This window comes from Juglans microcarpa x Juglans regia, chromosome 8S, assembly GCF_004785595.1.
Source record: "Juglans microcarpa x Juglans regia isolate MS1-56 chromosome 8S, Jm3101_v1.0, whole genome shotgun sequence".
Lineage (NCBI taxonomy): Eukaryota > Viridiplantae > Streptophyta > Magnoliopsida > Fagales > Juglandaceae > Juglans > Juglans microcarpa x Juglans regia.
The window spans coordinates 113,357-127,208 of record NC_054609.1 but is presented as its reverse complement, the minus strand read 5'-3'; the positions used below and the strand labels follow the sequence as shown (position 1 = coordinate 127,208).

At 34.4% G+C, this 13,852-nt stretch overlaps 1 protein-coding gene across 2 annotated transcripts; it reads left to right on the top strand.

The window, feature by feature from the left end:
* The first annotated feature begins 325 nt into the window (after positions 1-325).
* LOC121243964 (mitochondrial intermembrane space import and assembly protein 40 homolog) lies at positions 326-4,842 on the top strand. Of its 2 annotated transcripts, none has more exons than XM_041142021.1 (4): positions 326-573; positions 2,672-2,703; positions 2,781-2,906; positions 4,556-4,729. In XM_041142021.1, exons 1-4 carry the CDS (start codon positions 453-455, stop codon positions 4,562-4,564), a joined length of 288 nt encoding a protein of 95 aa, XP_040997955.1. In that variant the 5' UTR covers positions 326-452; the 3' UTR covers positions 4,565-4,729. The 2 variants fall into 2 exon arrangements, with proteins under 2 accessions (XP_040997955.1, XP_040997954.1); XM_041142020.1 differs by having other exon boundaries at positions 338-573; positions 4,483-4,842.
* Positions 4,843-13,852: the final 9,010 nt, after the last annotated feature.

Genomic DNA, 13,852 nt, shown 5'->3' with positions numbered 1-13,852 from the left:
ATATAAAAAAATTATATTTTTTATTATTATATTTATATTATTAATGTCAAATTTATATAGTAAATGCTAATTGCACGATATATATAAAAAATTTGATTTTAGAAAAAAATTAATAATAATCTCAAATATGCCTAAACTAATGTGAAAGTTTTGCTTAAATATCAAAATAGATATACAAAAGATATACAAAAGAGATAAATATGCCTAATACTCTAACATCCCTAAATTTTAATAATTTAATTTATTAAATTTTATTTTTGCATTACTGTCCTGGGGGCAGGAAAGATATGGGCTGGGTGATACGAAATATAATTGCGGGTTAAGCTAATGGGCCCAGTCCAGTCTATATTCAACTCAGACTGCGAGTTTCGTCTTTGTACTACTGACTATAAAGACTTCCTGTTTCCGTGTTAATTGTTATCGACGGAGGCCTCGGCAGAATCTTGGGTGCAATGGGTCAAGTTCAGAGCGACGTCGCAGCGGCAGTAGATGAAGGAGAGCAGTTTTCCCCAGCAACATTACCCGATGCTGAGGCTACTCCTCCTCCCCCATCCATGGAGTCCCTTATTGCAGGTGCCAGCATTTACCCTAACTAGCTCTCTGTCTCTGTGTGCGCACCTACATCTTTGTGATTTGTGAAAAATTTTCGTGAAGAAATTCTAAGGGTTATCCATGAGAAATATCATTCAATTATCAATTAAATGGGAATCTGATTATGGGTTTCATGCGTTTGTTAAAATTTTATTCGGAGTTTAGGAATTGGGTCTTGCTTCTCTTTTATTTGTTTTGTTTTGTTTTTTTTTTTCCGTGGGTTTAGAAACTGGTATGTTACATATGTAGGCTGCTCATTAGTTCGTGAATTTTTTTATTGTAATATCGAATGATTGCAAAATGATATTTGTGCTTAGTAATTTATTCCCAAAATGTTTGGACTTTGGGATGCCACTATATCATTCTAGCATTCTAATTTTCTTCTTTAAAGGGCTTAAGGAAAATTAAGTGGCTATTTATACTATCATGTAAATTTCTCGCTTTATTATTAAATTTTATATAAATAAGAGTTATTCTATTCCCAAACTGGTGTTTATAATATATCATTCACATCACCTAAATGGTAAGATTTGTTTTCTAAGATTTAGGCTGCGTTTGGTTCTCAAACTCAGCTGAATTCAATCTAATTTTAAGTTGAGTCTAATATCTAAATACCCAATTATCAAATTACTAAACTCATTTTAACTTAAAATCTTCTTACATATGAGATTCATAACTTTTTTCAACTTAAAATATCTTTATACGTGGAACTCACAACCTTTTTCAAATTTTCATAAAAAGTACTAAACTCATCTTAACATCCAAACACACTTTAAACTCAGTTTAAATGGGCTCCACATAACTTTCTCCACTACTCAACTCACTACTATTCATAAAGAACTCAGTCTAGCTCAACATCCAAACACAGCATTAAATTACAAAATTTTTCTTCCAAATCAAATTATATTATGTAAGCGCTAGGCTTATAAATAAAATTTTTCTATAATTAATCATCCAACCAAAATATATACGGCATTCCCAAATCCCAATGGTTTATGCATTTATATGTAAAATAGCTAACCAAACCTCAAAAAAACCTCCCATATCGTTATGCAAAGAAAATCTAAAATGCACCTCTACCACAATACCAACCCACATTTGGATTGACACTAATTATCAAGAGTTCTACTCATCATCTATACACCACACACTTGCTAAAGAAAATAAAAATAAAAATATAAAAAATAAAAACAGGTGTGTGGTGTAGAAATGATGAGTATAATTTTTCAATCATCAATGCATGATTTTTTTATGAATCTCTCTCTCTCTCTGTTCGTTCTTCCCCTCCCTATTTCATCTCTCACTTTCTTTATCATTATTTAAGAATACATTTAAATGATATAGGGACAGAGTAGATAAGTAGATGTAGAGTGGATTTAAAATTTTATTATTTAAAATAGATGAGTAGTTTTTGGTTAGCTATTTTTAGATAAAAATCTACAGAAACCATTGGGATTGCTTATTAATATGATACCTTGCCATTTGACACGCTGCATGGAGGAATCAAACTAGGGTTCTTCAGGATGAGAAACAAGAAAGGAAAAAAATAAGAGAATGAGAAAAAAAAATTAGTATAGTTATTTTGTTTCAGGGCTTGCATATGTGACCGATTTGGTATCTTGTGTAGAAAATGAAATACCAATAATTTGGGATTGTGGGTTTGTAGGACGGAACCCCCTCCCAGGTTCAAACTCTATTTTCTCAGACCGGGAAGTTGAATTGACATATCATAAGTCCGAAAGTCATAGAACTCAGGGCTCAGCAATTGAGGAATGTAATAGGATTCACTGCATATACTCCTTGCACTTTAGTGCTGCCCCAATGGACCTAAAACTTTTCTGCATGAAACACTACTTACATGGACTCTAGCATGAGTGACAGGTGCAGGTGCATGTCCACAGGTTGGACTAGTCTCTATTCTGGTACTCTTATTTTTGTTTTAGTAATGATAAATGACATTCCTATATTCAGCAGCGTAGAATGCTTTGATGGGGACACCAAAGGAATTTATATCACGTATCTTTCTGGATGATTAAATTTAGAAATTGATGCAATAGCTGACAATGTTTTGCATTTGCAGAAGCTGCGTCATATGGCAACAATGAGAGTGAGGTTGGTCCACTTTAAATATATTTACATGCACTTTCCTTCTAAAAGTGAGTAAAAAACATAAAATTTTCACTTTTCAGTCTCTTGATGCAAAGGCTCAGAAAGCATTAGAATGCCCTTGCATTGCTGACTTGCGAAATGGTCAATGTGGGGTCCAGTTTTCAGAGGCATTCTTTTGTTACCTCAAGAGTACCGCTGAGGAAAAGGTAATTGTAAACTTAATAGGGGTAAATGGCACTTAGTGTGATGGTACATCTCTACTAAGTAATTATTCGCTCCTGTATATCTTGTTTATATTATAAATTCGTATGTCTTTTTTTTTTTTTTTGGGGGGGGGGGGGGTTGGGGGGGGGGAGACAACTCCTCAAATGTCAAGATTGAAGTGGGCAATAGCACATACTAAGCTCTTTTAGATACTGTAGTGTTATGAAATCATAGATCTTTACAGATGGTCTCTTTTAAGTTTCTTTCTTTAAAACCCTTGATTGGAAACCGATCAAAAAAGTTGCTTTCTAGCAGATGATGTAGGTAGTCGGTTGTGATTAATGATCCATTGGGCTCCTTAGGAGACTGGTGAGCAGAGTTTGGAAAGGTTTTCCATCTCTCTCTTTTTTTCAACTTTAAATATGAATTCAGAGTGTTTGTATTATTTAGTTTCATGGCAACATCATGCTGTCAATTGGGTTTCACATGGTCGATAGCTAGAAATTACATAAATTAAATGCTTGTAAGTTAAAGGATCATTATGCTTTTTTTTTTTTTTTTTTTGTGTCTAGAGTCTCTTAGGCTACGTTTGGGTAGCAAAGTCTTCTCAACGCTTTTCAAGTATTTTCGTACTGATGAAAATACTTCACATGCTAAACACAATGAACCATCTTCGTACCAAAGTCTCTCCAAAAATCACTATAATATTTATCACTATTATATATAAATAAAAAATAAAATCACTATAATATTTATCATTATTATATATAAATAAAATCATCATTAAAAATAAATAAATCATTGATGGGACCTACACTTTTTTTAATTATCTATTCAAAAGTCAACAACTCAACATACTTTATACATCCAAACAACTCAAAATACTCTCAATGGGACCCACAGACCCACTTTAATCTCTACTCATAACTATTCACAAACATTCTCAACACTTCTCAGGTATTCTCACTACCCAAACGCAGCCTTAAGGCTTGTTTGGAAAAAGTTTCCATCCCAAAATTCTCATATCATCTCCTTCCCAAACATCACTCAAACACAAATACTTTCAAACTAATCATTACAACTTTTTCAAACTAATTATTACAATTTTCCTAAACTTTCAAACAAAAAATAAAAAACAAATCAATTTTTTCAAATTTCTAAACAAAAATAATATTAAAAACATATATTCTAATAATATTTTAATTTTATAATATTTTTTATTTAACTTTTTCTCTTTCCTTTCACAAAGCCCCATAAAACATTATCTCAAAATATCTCACTACTATTCATAAACTATCTTACTACTATTCACAAAAAGAAATTCTATTTGTAGTCCCTAAATGAGGACTGTGTGTGCAGACCCATTGATATATTTTATTAAATAGAAATTATTGTAATTTGCGGGGGATATTATTGTAATTTTAAAAAACTTTTAAAGACAAAATTATCCAGGCTTGCATGGGCAGTCCTCAAATGGGGAATGTACATAGCATTATTCATTCACAAAATTTTTATCTCATCTCACTCTCGAAGCTTGTCAAGAGGTACTAATCTAAAACAATTTCCACTATTTTGAAGGGTTCAGACTGTGTGCATCCATTTGTGACTTTGCAGAACTGTATTAAAGCTAACCCCAATGCCTTTTCTAAAGGCATCTTAGAAGAGGGTAAAGTCAAGGAAGGGGAAGAGCCAACTCAGGAGTACATCAGACTCCCTCTATGGTCCAGAGAATCCAAAAGTTCAAAATCCAAGCTCTAAGAATTCCTTTTTCTTTTTTCTTTTTTTTTTTTTTGCCCTTGCCCTTCCATATGTAATTTTTTGCTTAGAGATTAGAAAAGACTGATTCTTCTTCATGAATGGGAGAACGAACATTATATTGTCAAGAATAAAATGAAGATGTTTTGAAATGATAAAAAATGGCCCAACATTGTTCCCATCTTCGCGATTTCACATCAGGATATGAATTTTTCAATATAGAGGTCTACTGAAGAACTGAAGCATACCTTGCAAGACCAAATGATGGTTGCACATATTACTGGAACAAGCAAAATAGTGACGCAACGACATCGAGAGACCCGTCCCCTAGCCATTCCTTTCAATGAGCGCCCAACATTAGAAGAAATGAGCAGTGCATGTGAACTTTTATGTACAACTATTTACGACAAAAGAAAAAAGGAAAATGATAGAGTTACTATTTTCTTATTATTTATTTACTATTTTTTTTGTATTTGATTTTTTTTTAATTTTTTAATTTTACTTAGTGGTTAAGAAAGTGACTAGTGGTAAGTTTATATATTTTTTTAATTTTTTCTTAATAATTAAGGATGTTAAAAAAATACTTAAAATAAAATGATAAAAAAATAAAAACACTATAAGTAGTAAATAAGTAGTAGATAGGTAGTAAGTCTATCACTACCCAAGAAAACTCCTGTATTGCAAACAATATGGTGGCGGTAAAATTGTTTGAAATGTTAGGTAGATTATATATAAGTAAACTCATAAAATAATGTGATTTCATGTAATTTATTAAATCTACTTTATAATAAAAATAATTTTATAATCTAATGTACTACATCAAGTTATGTTATTTGTAGATCTATTTTTGTATAATTTATTTGTTATTAAAAGATTTCTCTTTTATTTTTACATAATAGAATTTGTCCGGGATGATATCCGTCAGTGGACCGTGCTTACAAAGTCACGTAAGTTGCATTCCCATTTGGCTCTTTTTTATATCTTTTGTTTAGTTAAGAGCACTAGTATTGGCTTGCCTAAAATTTTAGGTATTTTTAGCTAAAATTATTAGAATCGTAAAATTAAGTATAGTTGTAATATGTACAAGCTACATGTATTTCTTTGAAAAAATAGTAAAATTCACTATTAAAAAATATGATTTTTACATGGGTCTTGGATTTTCTTACTTTTTTAAAAAACATTACATGGGATTTGCACACCCTAAAGCTGTACAAATCATTTCCCTTTTAAGATTTTTTTTTTCAAAATAATTATATAAAATACTTGTTATTAATATTATTTTTTGGATTTATTTCAAAAGTAACGAATTAATTTAGAAACAAATAAATTATGAAACTTTTTTGAATTATCGCAATAATAATTGGAATCGACATTATGACCCATAGTGTAATTGACTCAGTGGCATTGAGCACATGGATTTAAGGGTGGGCTCTGACTCTAATGGAGTCGGATTTCTCAACTCATAGTTCTGACTCCGATAAGAGTCAAAGTCCAAAAGAACTCCAACTCCAACTCCAAGAGAGAGCTAACTCTGGCTCCGCTTCACTTGCTCGGTATCAAAACGGAATGAGAGTTTCCATTTTGAGTTTATTTTTTCTTTCCTAACATCCAAACAAAAATTAAGAAATTTTCCTACCCATTCACACTTTCACAATATACAAGCAAATAATAAGAAATTTCTATACTGCTAAAAACAACAATAATCTTATAGATTTCAAATATAATAATAGAATCAAGGCAATAATTATAATCACATAGCCCATCTCTCACTCTCTCATTTAAATCTTCGATGACAAGTTGAGATGGCTCGTATCTACACCCCATGTCTAGGCAGCAACAAGACTACAAGAGCAAGAATTAAGATTAAGAAGACAAGAATAAGAGACTCAAATAGAGAGAGAGAGAGCGAGAGAGAGAGAACAAATCAATTGAGGAGAACAAAAGACATAAATACCTGAAAGAGATGAATATATAGGAAGAGCAGAACGACATTGTTTTAAGAATTTGTTAAAAAACATATAAAATAAAAAGTTTCATTATTTCGGTTTCGTGGGGGCTCGAATATTGAAAATGTGGCTTACAAAAAATGTCCCAACTGTTAGGCTACTCAGATTTCTATCATTTATCTTACAATATAAAATATATTAAGTATATTTAGTGGAGTCGGAGTTGGTAGTTGGTAGTTTGGAGTCTTGTTGAACTCCGATTCTGACTCTAACTATTTTAAGAGCTTGGATTCTGAGTCCAAACTACGAATTTTTCAACTTCCATATAGTCGGATCAGGTGTCAGATAAAATTTTTGCCAAGCCTTACATGAATTGACTTTGATGGAAGGATACAAATCATAGTTTCCAATTCCATTACATTCAAGCCATTTCAATTGGAATTTTCCGTTCCGGTATAGTATTCGGTACATTGTATCTCATCGTTAATTTTCGTTCCAAATTCTAGCCCATTCTTGCTAATTTTAGCAATTCCGGCCAAAATTTGCATTTTGAACCCTATTTTGTTGTGGAATGTTTTAATGGAAGTTTTATAGTTTTATTGGGTTTGGATGGCATTCTTGTAATTTTTAAATCTATATGGAATTTATTTAATTCTAAAATATGAACTGTATTTATATATATATATTTTTTTAATTTTAAATATGTCCCCTAATTATTTTTTTTAAATATCATTGTTTTTAATATTTTTTCAGTTCGTTTAATTTTTTTCTTTGTTTTTTTCTATTGTTTCTCAACTCAAGTATGTAATTTTTTTAATATTTTATTTTAACACCAATATCCCTATTTTTTTAATTTTTCGATGTATATTCATTTTATAAATTGCCAACTCTTTCATATACAAGTAAAAATATGTAGTATTAATTATAAATATAACTATTATTCAGGCTTCTCAGATATGGGCTTGTAATACCTTCTTTCTCTGAGAGAAAGTGAGGTTTTTCTCTCTAAGTTTCTCTGTAAACTTAGAGTTGGTTTTTCTCCTGGGTTTTTGGCCTGTAGAGATTGGTGTCATGGAAGGGGTCTTGTCATTGTTATGTGAAGGTTTGAAGTTGACTGAGGAGGAACTACAGGAAGTCGAGATTAGCAAGGAAAACATTTCTTTTTCTGTTACAAAAAGTAAGACTTGCATTATGGCATGCGTGATGTCAGACAAAGGAGTCAACCGAGGGGCTTTCAAAACAACTTTAGCAAAAGTATGGTAGGTTGAAGGTAAGGTCGTCTTCAAGGAAGTGGAGTGAACAAGTTCTTAATTGAACTTAAAGATGTGATTGACAAAAAGAGAATTCTCAATGGGCGCCCATGGGCTTTTGACAAGAACCTTATTTGTATTCAAGATTGTGTGGGGGTTGATTCTCTTAAGGAGATGCAGTTTCATATTGAACATTTCTGGATTCAATGCCATGATATGCCGTTTGCAGGGATGAATATTGGAACTGGTGAAAAATTGGAAAACACTATGGGTGATGTCATTATGGTTGATGCTGACAGCAGTGGTGCATGTTGGGGGAAATTTTTACGTGTGAAAGTCTGGATTGATATTACTAAGCCCCTTACTAGAGGCAGATTTCTTACTTTGGGTGATGTTAAGTATTGGATCCCTTTTAAATATGAGAGGTTGCCTAACTTTTGTTACCATTGTGGTTTGTTTAAACACAAGGTAGGTAGATGTGAAAAACTGGAAAAAGGAAAGCTTCTAGTGGATGGATTCAATCAGCAATATGGTGCATGGTTGAGGGCTTCGAGTAATGGCCCCTTCAACAAGTCTTCTATGGAGAGGAAGGTCTCTGGTAATGGTGGTTCATCGGAGATTGGCTGGAGTGAGGATTCTAGTGAATCCTGTAAGGAAGGGTCCAAAGATGGTAAGCTTCAGTATGTGGAGGATTCTGTGGCTTGTAATCAGGAGAATCCCATGAAACAAGGGTCGGCTCAGCAGAAGGAGACCAATTTTGGTAACTCATTTATTCCTTTCTCTACAAGGAAAGTTGACAATAATAAAGGTGGGGTGGAGGTTGAGTCAGTGGAGGCAGAATCGTTTTTAGAAATTGCTGTTTCAAACAAGGGCAGTCTTTTCGAGGAAACAATTGTTGATGGAGTGAAGTCAACAGAAAAATCTGGGATGACTCATCCACCAAATGGCCAAGTCAGCATTAGTAATCAAGAGGTTCGTTACCTTCCAGCTGGTAAGGCAGGGTCTACAAAGTACTCTACTTGGAAAAGAAGAGCACGTGCAGGTTCTCATGTGTCTGAGTTGCCAAACAATGGAAGTATAGAATTAGAATTGAGTTCCATTTCTCATAAAAGAAAGCAGCTGGGTGAAGAGGAGTTAGTGGCGGGTAAGAGGCACAAGTTGATTCATGAGGCAATTAATATGGAGATTTCATTGGCAGTGGCTGCTGAGCAGCCCTGCCAATCACCATGAAACTTCTAAGTTGGAACTGTCGAGGGCTTGGGAACTTTCGGATAGTTCGTGAGCTTCACCTTTTGGTGAAAGATAAGGTCCCAGTGGTGGTTTTTTCTGTCAGAAACTAAATGTAGGAGGGAAAAGCTTGAGAAAATCCGTAATAGAATTGGTTTTGATTGTAGTTTTGTGGTGGATTGTGTTGGTAGAAGTGGGGGGCTAGCAATGTTTTGGAAACAAGAAGTAAATGCTGAGTTGTTTTCCTATTCAAATAGCCACATTTCTCTGATTCTTACTAAGGAGGTTGGCACACAGAAATGCATGCTGTCTGGCTTCTATGGCAACCCTCTGGTGGAAAAAAGGAAAGAAAGTTGGCAGTTACTTAGAAGGCTTAAACCTCTGGAACATATGGCATGGTTGTGCATGAGAGATTTTAATGAAATTCTCACTAATGATGAGAAGTTTGGAGCTGCTAATAGACCATTCTCTCAGATGGAGAGTTTTAGAGAGGCCCTCTATGACTGTGAGCTAACTGATCTGGGGTATAAGGGATCCAAGTTTACCTGGAGCAATAAGAGAGAAGGGGGAGAATTCATCAAAGAAAGACTAGACAGGGTCTTAGGCAATGGTGATCTACAAATGTCCTACAGTAACTGTCTTGTCCAAGTCTTACCTGTGGTGCACTCTGATCACAATCCTTTATTTTTCTCTTGTGAGTGTGAAGATGAGCAGCAAAGAATACCTGCCAAGATTTTCAGATATGAAGCCCTTTGGTCCAAGAAGCAAGAGTGCAAAGAGTTAATTAAAAGGGCATGGGGTGCTTCAATCACAGGTTGTAATTCTATGAACTCTTTAAAGCTTGGCCTAGCTAGTTGTAGAAGCCAACTGACAAATTGGTCCAAAACCGTGAGAGGGGACCATAGGAAGCAATTAAACCTCAAAAGGGTTATGATTCAAGAATTACATAATATCAATCAAGGGGATTTTAATGCGACGATTAAGGGGCTCCAACAAGAGGTTGATGTTTTATTGGAGGATGAGGACTTAAAGTGGAGACAAAGAGCCAAGGAGAAATGGCTGAAGGAAGGGGACAGAAACTCTAAGTATTTCCATAAGTGTGCCTCTCATAGAAGACAAGTTGACACAATAAAGAGGATCTCTAATGAAAGGGGTCAGTGTGCTAATAATCAGGAAGACATTTGTAAGGTCTTTCAAGAGTTTTACCAGGATCTCTTCTCTTCTTCTTTTCCTAGCAGCTCTGATGAGATTCTGAGGGAGGTTGAACCTGTTATTAGTGATGAGATGAACTGGCAACTTCAAAAGGAATGCACTTATGAAGAGGTGAAAGCTGATGTATTTGAAATGAACCCTCTAAGCTCTCCTAGGCCAGATGGCTTCTCGGCAAGCTTCTACGAAGAGAATTGGAATGTGGTAGGTCAAGGTGTGGTCTCTGCAGTGAAAGAAGTTATTTCTGCTGGTACAGGTTTTGAAGCTATTAATGAAACATACATTGTCCTTATCCAAAGAAGAAAAATCCTAGTCTTGTCTCTGAATTCAGACCCATTAGCTTGTGTAATGTGGTCTACAAGATAGTTTCCAAAGTTCTAGCCAACAGACTTAAATCTCTTCTTCCCCACATTATTTCTAATGCTCAAAGTGCCTTTGTTCCTGGTCGTTTGATTTCAAACAATATAATTGTGGCTTATGAAGCCATACACTCTATGCAAAACAGAATGAGAGGCAAGAAGGAAGGGTACACGGCACTCAAATTAGATATGAGCAAGGCCTATGACAGAGTTGAATGGGGTTTCCTTGAAGCAGTGTTGAAAATAATGGGGTTTGGGGGCCAATGGACAGACCTGATTATAAAGTGTGTTAGCACAATGAAATATTCCATTTTGATTAATGGTTCTCCTCAGCAAACTTTAAATCCCTCTCGAGGTATAAGGTAAGGGGACCCTATTTCCCCTTATCTTTTCATTCTTTGCTCAGAAGTGTTGGGTCAAATGTTGGATAAGGCTGAGAAAAGAGGTTTTATTTCTGGCTTTCCCTTTGCTAGAGGATCTTTACTGGTTAACCATCTCTTTTTTGCAGATGATAGTTTGCTCTTTTGTAAGGCTAATCCTTTGGAGTGGAGCAGACTTTTCAAATTACTCAACTCTTATGAAGCTGTTTCAGGTCAAAAACTCAATATTGACAAATCTGCTATTTTCTTTAGCAAGAACACTAGAGTTGATGCAAAACTGGCTATTCTCTCTACTACAAGAATGAAGGAAGCTAAGTCTTTTGAGAAATACTTGGGTCTCCCTTCTTATGTGGGGAAACAAAAAATGACAGCTTTTAGACCCATCCTGGACAGTATTCAAAATAGGATGCAAAGTTGGAAAGTAAAATTTCTCTCTCAGTCAGGTAAAGAAGTGTTGCTGAAATCAGTGGTGCAGGCTATCCCAACATACTGCATGAGTATCTTCCAGCTTCCCAGAACAATTTTGATGGCCATCAACAAACTTATGCAGAAATTCTGGTGGGGCAGTAGAGGAGACAGGACCAAAACCCATTGGATTTCTTGGAAATTGCTTGGTAAGTCTAAACTGGAAGGAGGACTTGGCTACAGAGATTTTGAAGACTTTAATATGGCTCTCCTTGCTAAACAAGGCTGGAGAATTTTGCAACATCCTCATTCACTTGCTGCCAGGGTACTTAAAGCTAAGTATTTTTTTAAATCCAACTTCTTTCAAGCAAAGGTGGGTAGCAATGCTTCTTATCTCTGGAGAAGCTTCATGACAGCAAAGACAGTTTTGCAAGAAGGCTTATTATGGGGAATTGGCAATGGAGAATCTGTGAACATATGGTTTGATAAGTGGATCCCTTGTCCTTCCACTTTTAAAATTCAATCTCTTATGCAAGCTCGATATGCTGGGTGGAAGGTTAGCTCCCTAATTGATAAGTCTACTTGTGCTTGGAACCGGGTTCTGTTGAGGGAAATGGTGATGGTAAGTCCTCTGTAAAGAGTGCTTATCACCTGCTTTGTGTTATGGAGGCAACTGCAAAGGGGGAGTCATCGAAGAGATCACTGAGGAAAGATTTTTGGACTATGATATGGAAGCTGAATACTACTAATGCTGTCAGAATGATGATATGGAGAGCATGCCACGAGTCATTACCCACCAACCAGAATCTGTTTAAAAGAAAGATTGTTGAATCTTCTTTGTGCCCTGTGTGTGGAATGGAACTTGAGTCAGATTCTCATATTTTATGGCGTTGCAAATCAGCTCAAGATGTGTGAGGATTCAGTTTCAAAAGACTGCAGAAGGTGGCAGTATTGGATTCTTCCTTTAAGGATTTGGTGAGTTTTTTGTTTATTGCTCTAGATGAAGATGAAATGGCTATTTTTGCAATAACTGTTTACCAGTTATGGAAAAGGAGGAACTCTTTTGTATTTGAAGGCAAGTTCTTGGATCCAAATGTTTTATTGCAAATGGCTATTCAGCAGAACATGGATTTCAAGGCTGCTAATCAGAAAATTGATGAGGGCAGAGTGGTTGAAAGTCAGATTGTTTTCCAGTGGAGGGCTCCTCCTCTTCATGTCTTTAAAGTCAATTGGGATGCATCAGTTGATAAAGTCAACTGCAGAGTTGGGGTAAGGGTTATTGTACGTGATTGGATTGGGAAAGTTATATGCTCACTTCGATCTCAACGTGATCTTTTCCCTGATGCATATCTAGCTGAGGCTTTTGCTGCACTTAAAGCTGTTATCCTTGGTAAACAACTTTGCAAAGCATTATTCTGGAGGGTGATGCCCAAAAGGTGGTGAATGATATTAAAGGGGCAGTAGATCATTGGACTCCTACTGGTTTGATGATTTCTGATATTATATTGTTGCTGCAACACTTTCAGCATTGGTCGATTTCTTTTATTCCTAGGAAATGTAATGGACTGGCACATTGTCTTGCAAAGGATGCATTAAAACTCTCCGGGGAGAGCATTATTTTGGAGAGTGTTCCTCCTTGTATCCGTTCTATGTTGCAAACTATATGAATAAATGAAATTATTCATTTAAAAAAAAAAACTCTTTCATATACACACACATATATGATATACACGTATATAGACATGTATTTATTATATTAGTTATTAATTTTTATATATAAGTATATATATCATTAATCTCGAAATGGTATGCAAGAATGCCGAAATATTCAATTTAAATACTTAAATTGAAATTATCATCAAAACAAAATTTAAAACAATGATACCCTTCACCCATATATTAATAAAGCAATTTTAATGTTTTATCGAAGACGAGCCCAGCGCTAGTCTTTGTATACAAAAATGATTTACATACAAAATAACATGAAAACGACACAAAATTAATGAGCTTAAATTTGATATAAATTAGTTTAGATCAAAATGAATTGATTTGTTAAGACACGATTATAGTATATTATGATACATAGTGATAATATATAGTTATTTATATAGGATTTTAAGATTTAATGTCATATTAATTAGTAATTTATCATATAATATAAAATTATTTTATATATAATTATATATAAAATTATATATAATATAAAAAATCCTGTAAAAAATATTTTATACAATATAAAAAATTAAAATATATATATGAATTGATTCAGTGTTAAAAAAAAAAAATATATCGAAACCAGATTGATTTTAAGAAAAACCGAACCGATATCGGATCAAACTGAACCCAATACGGTGGTAGCTGATAGATAGAACTTGTCGAGGGAACGTGGTTTCGCAGTTACAATTCTACTTCGCCTT

Coding starts and splice junctions, on each gene's coding strand:
- LOC121243964 (XM_041142020.1), top strand. CDS start 453: ATGGGTCAAGTTCAGAGCGACGTCGCAGCGGCAGTAGATGAAGGAGAG. Junction 2,704..2,780: donor ATGGCAACAATGAGAGTGAG/GTTGGTCCACTT, acceptor TTCACTTTTCAG/TCTCTTGATGCAAAGGCTCA. Junction 2,907..4,482: donor AGAGTACCGCTGAGGAAAAG/GTAATTGTAAAC, acceptor ACTATTTTGAAG/GGTTCAGACTGTGTGCATCC.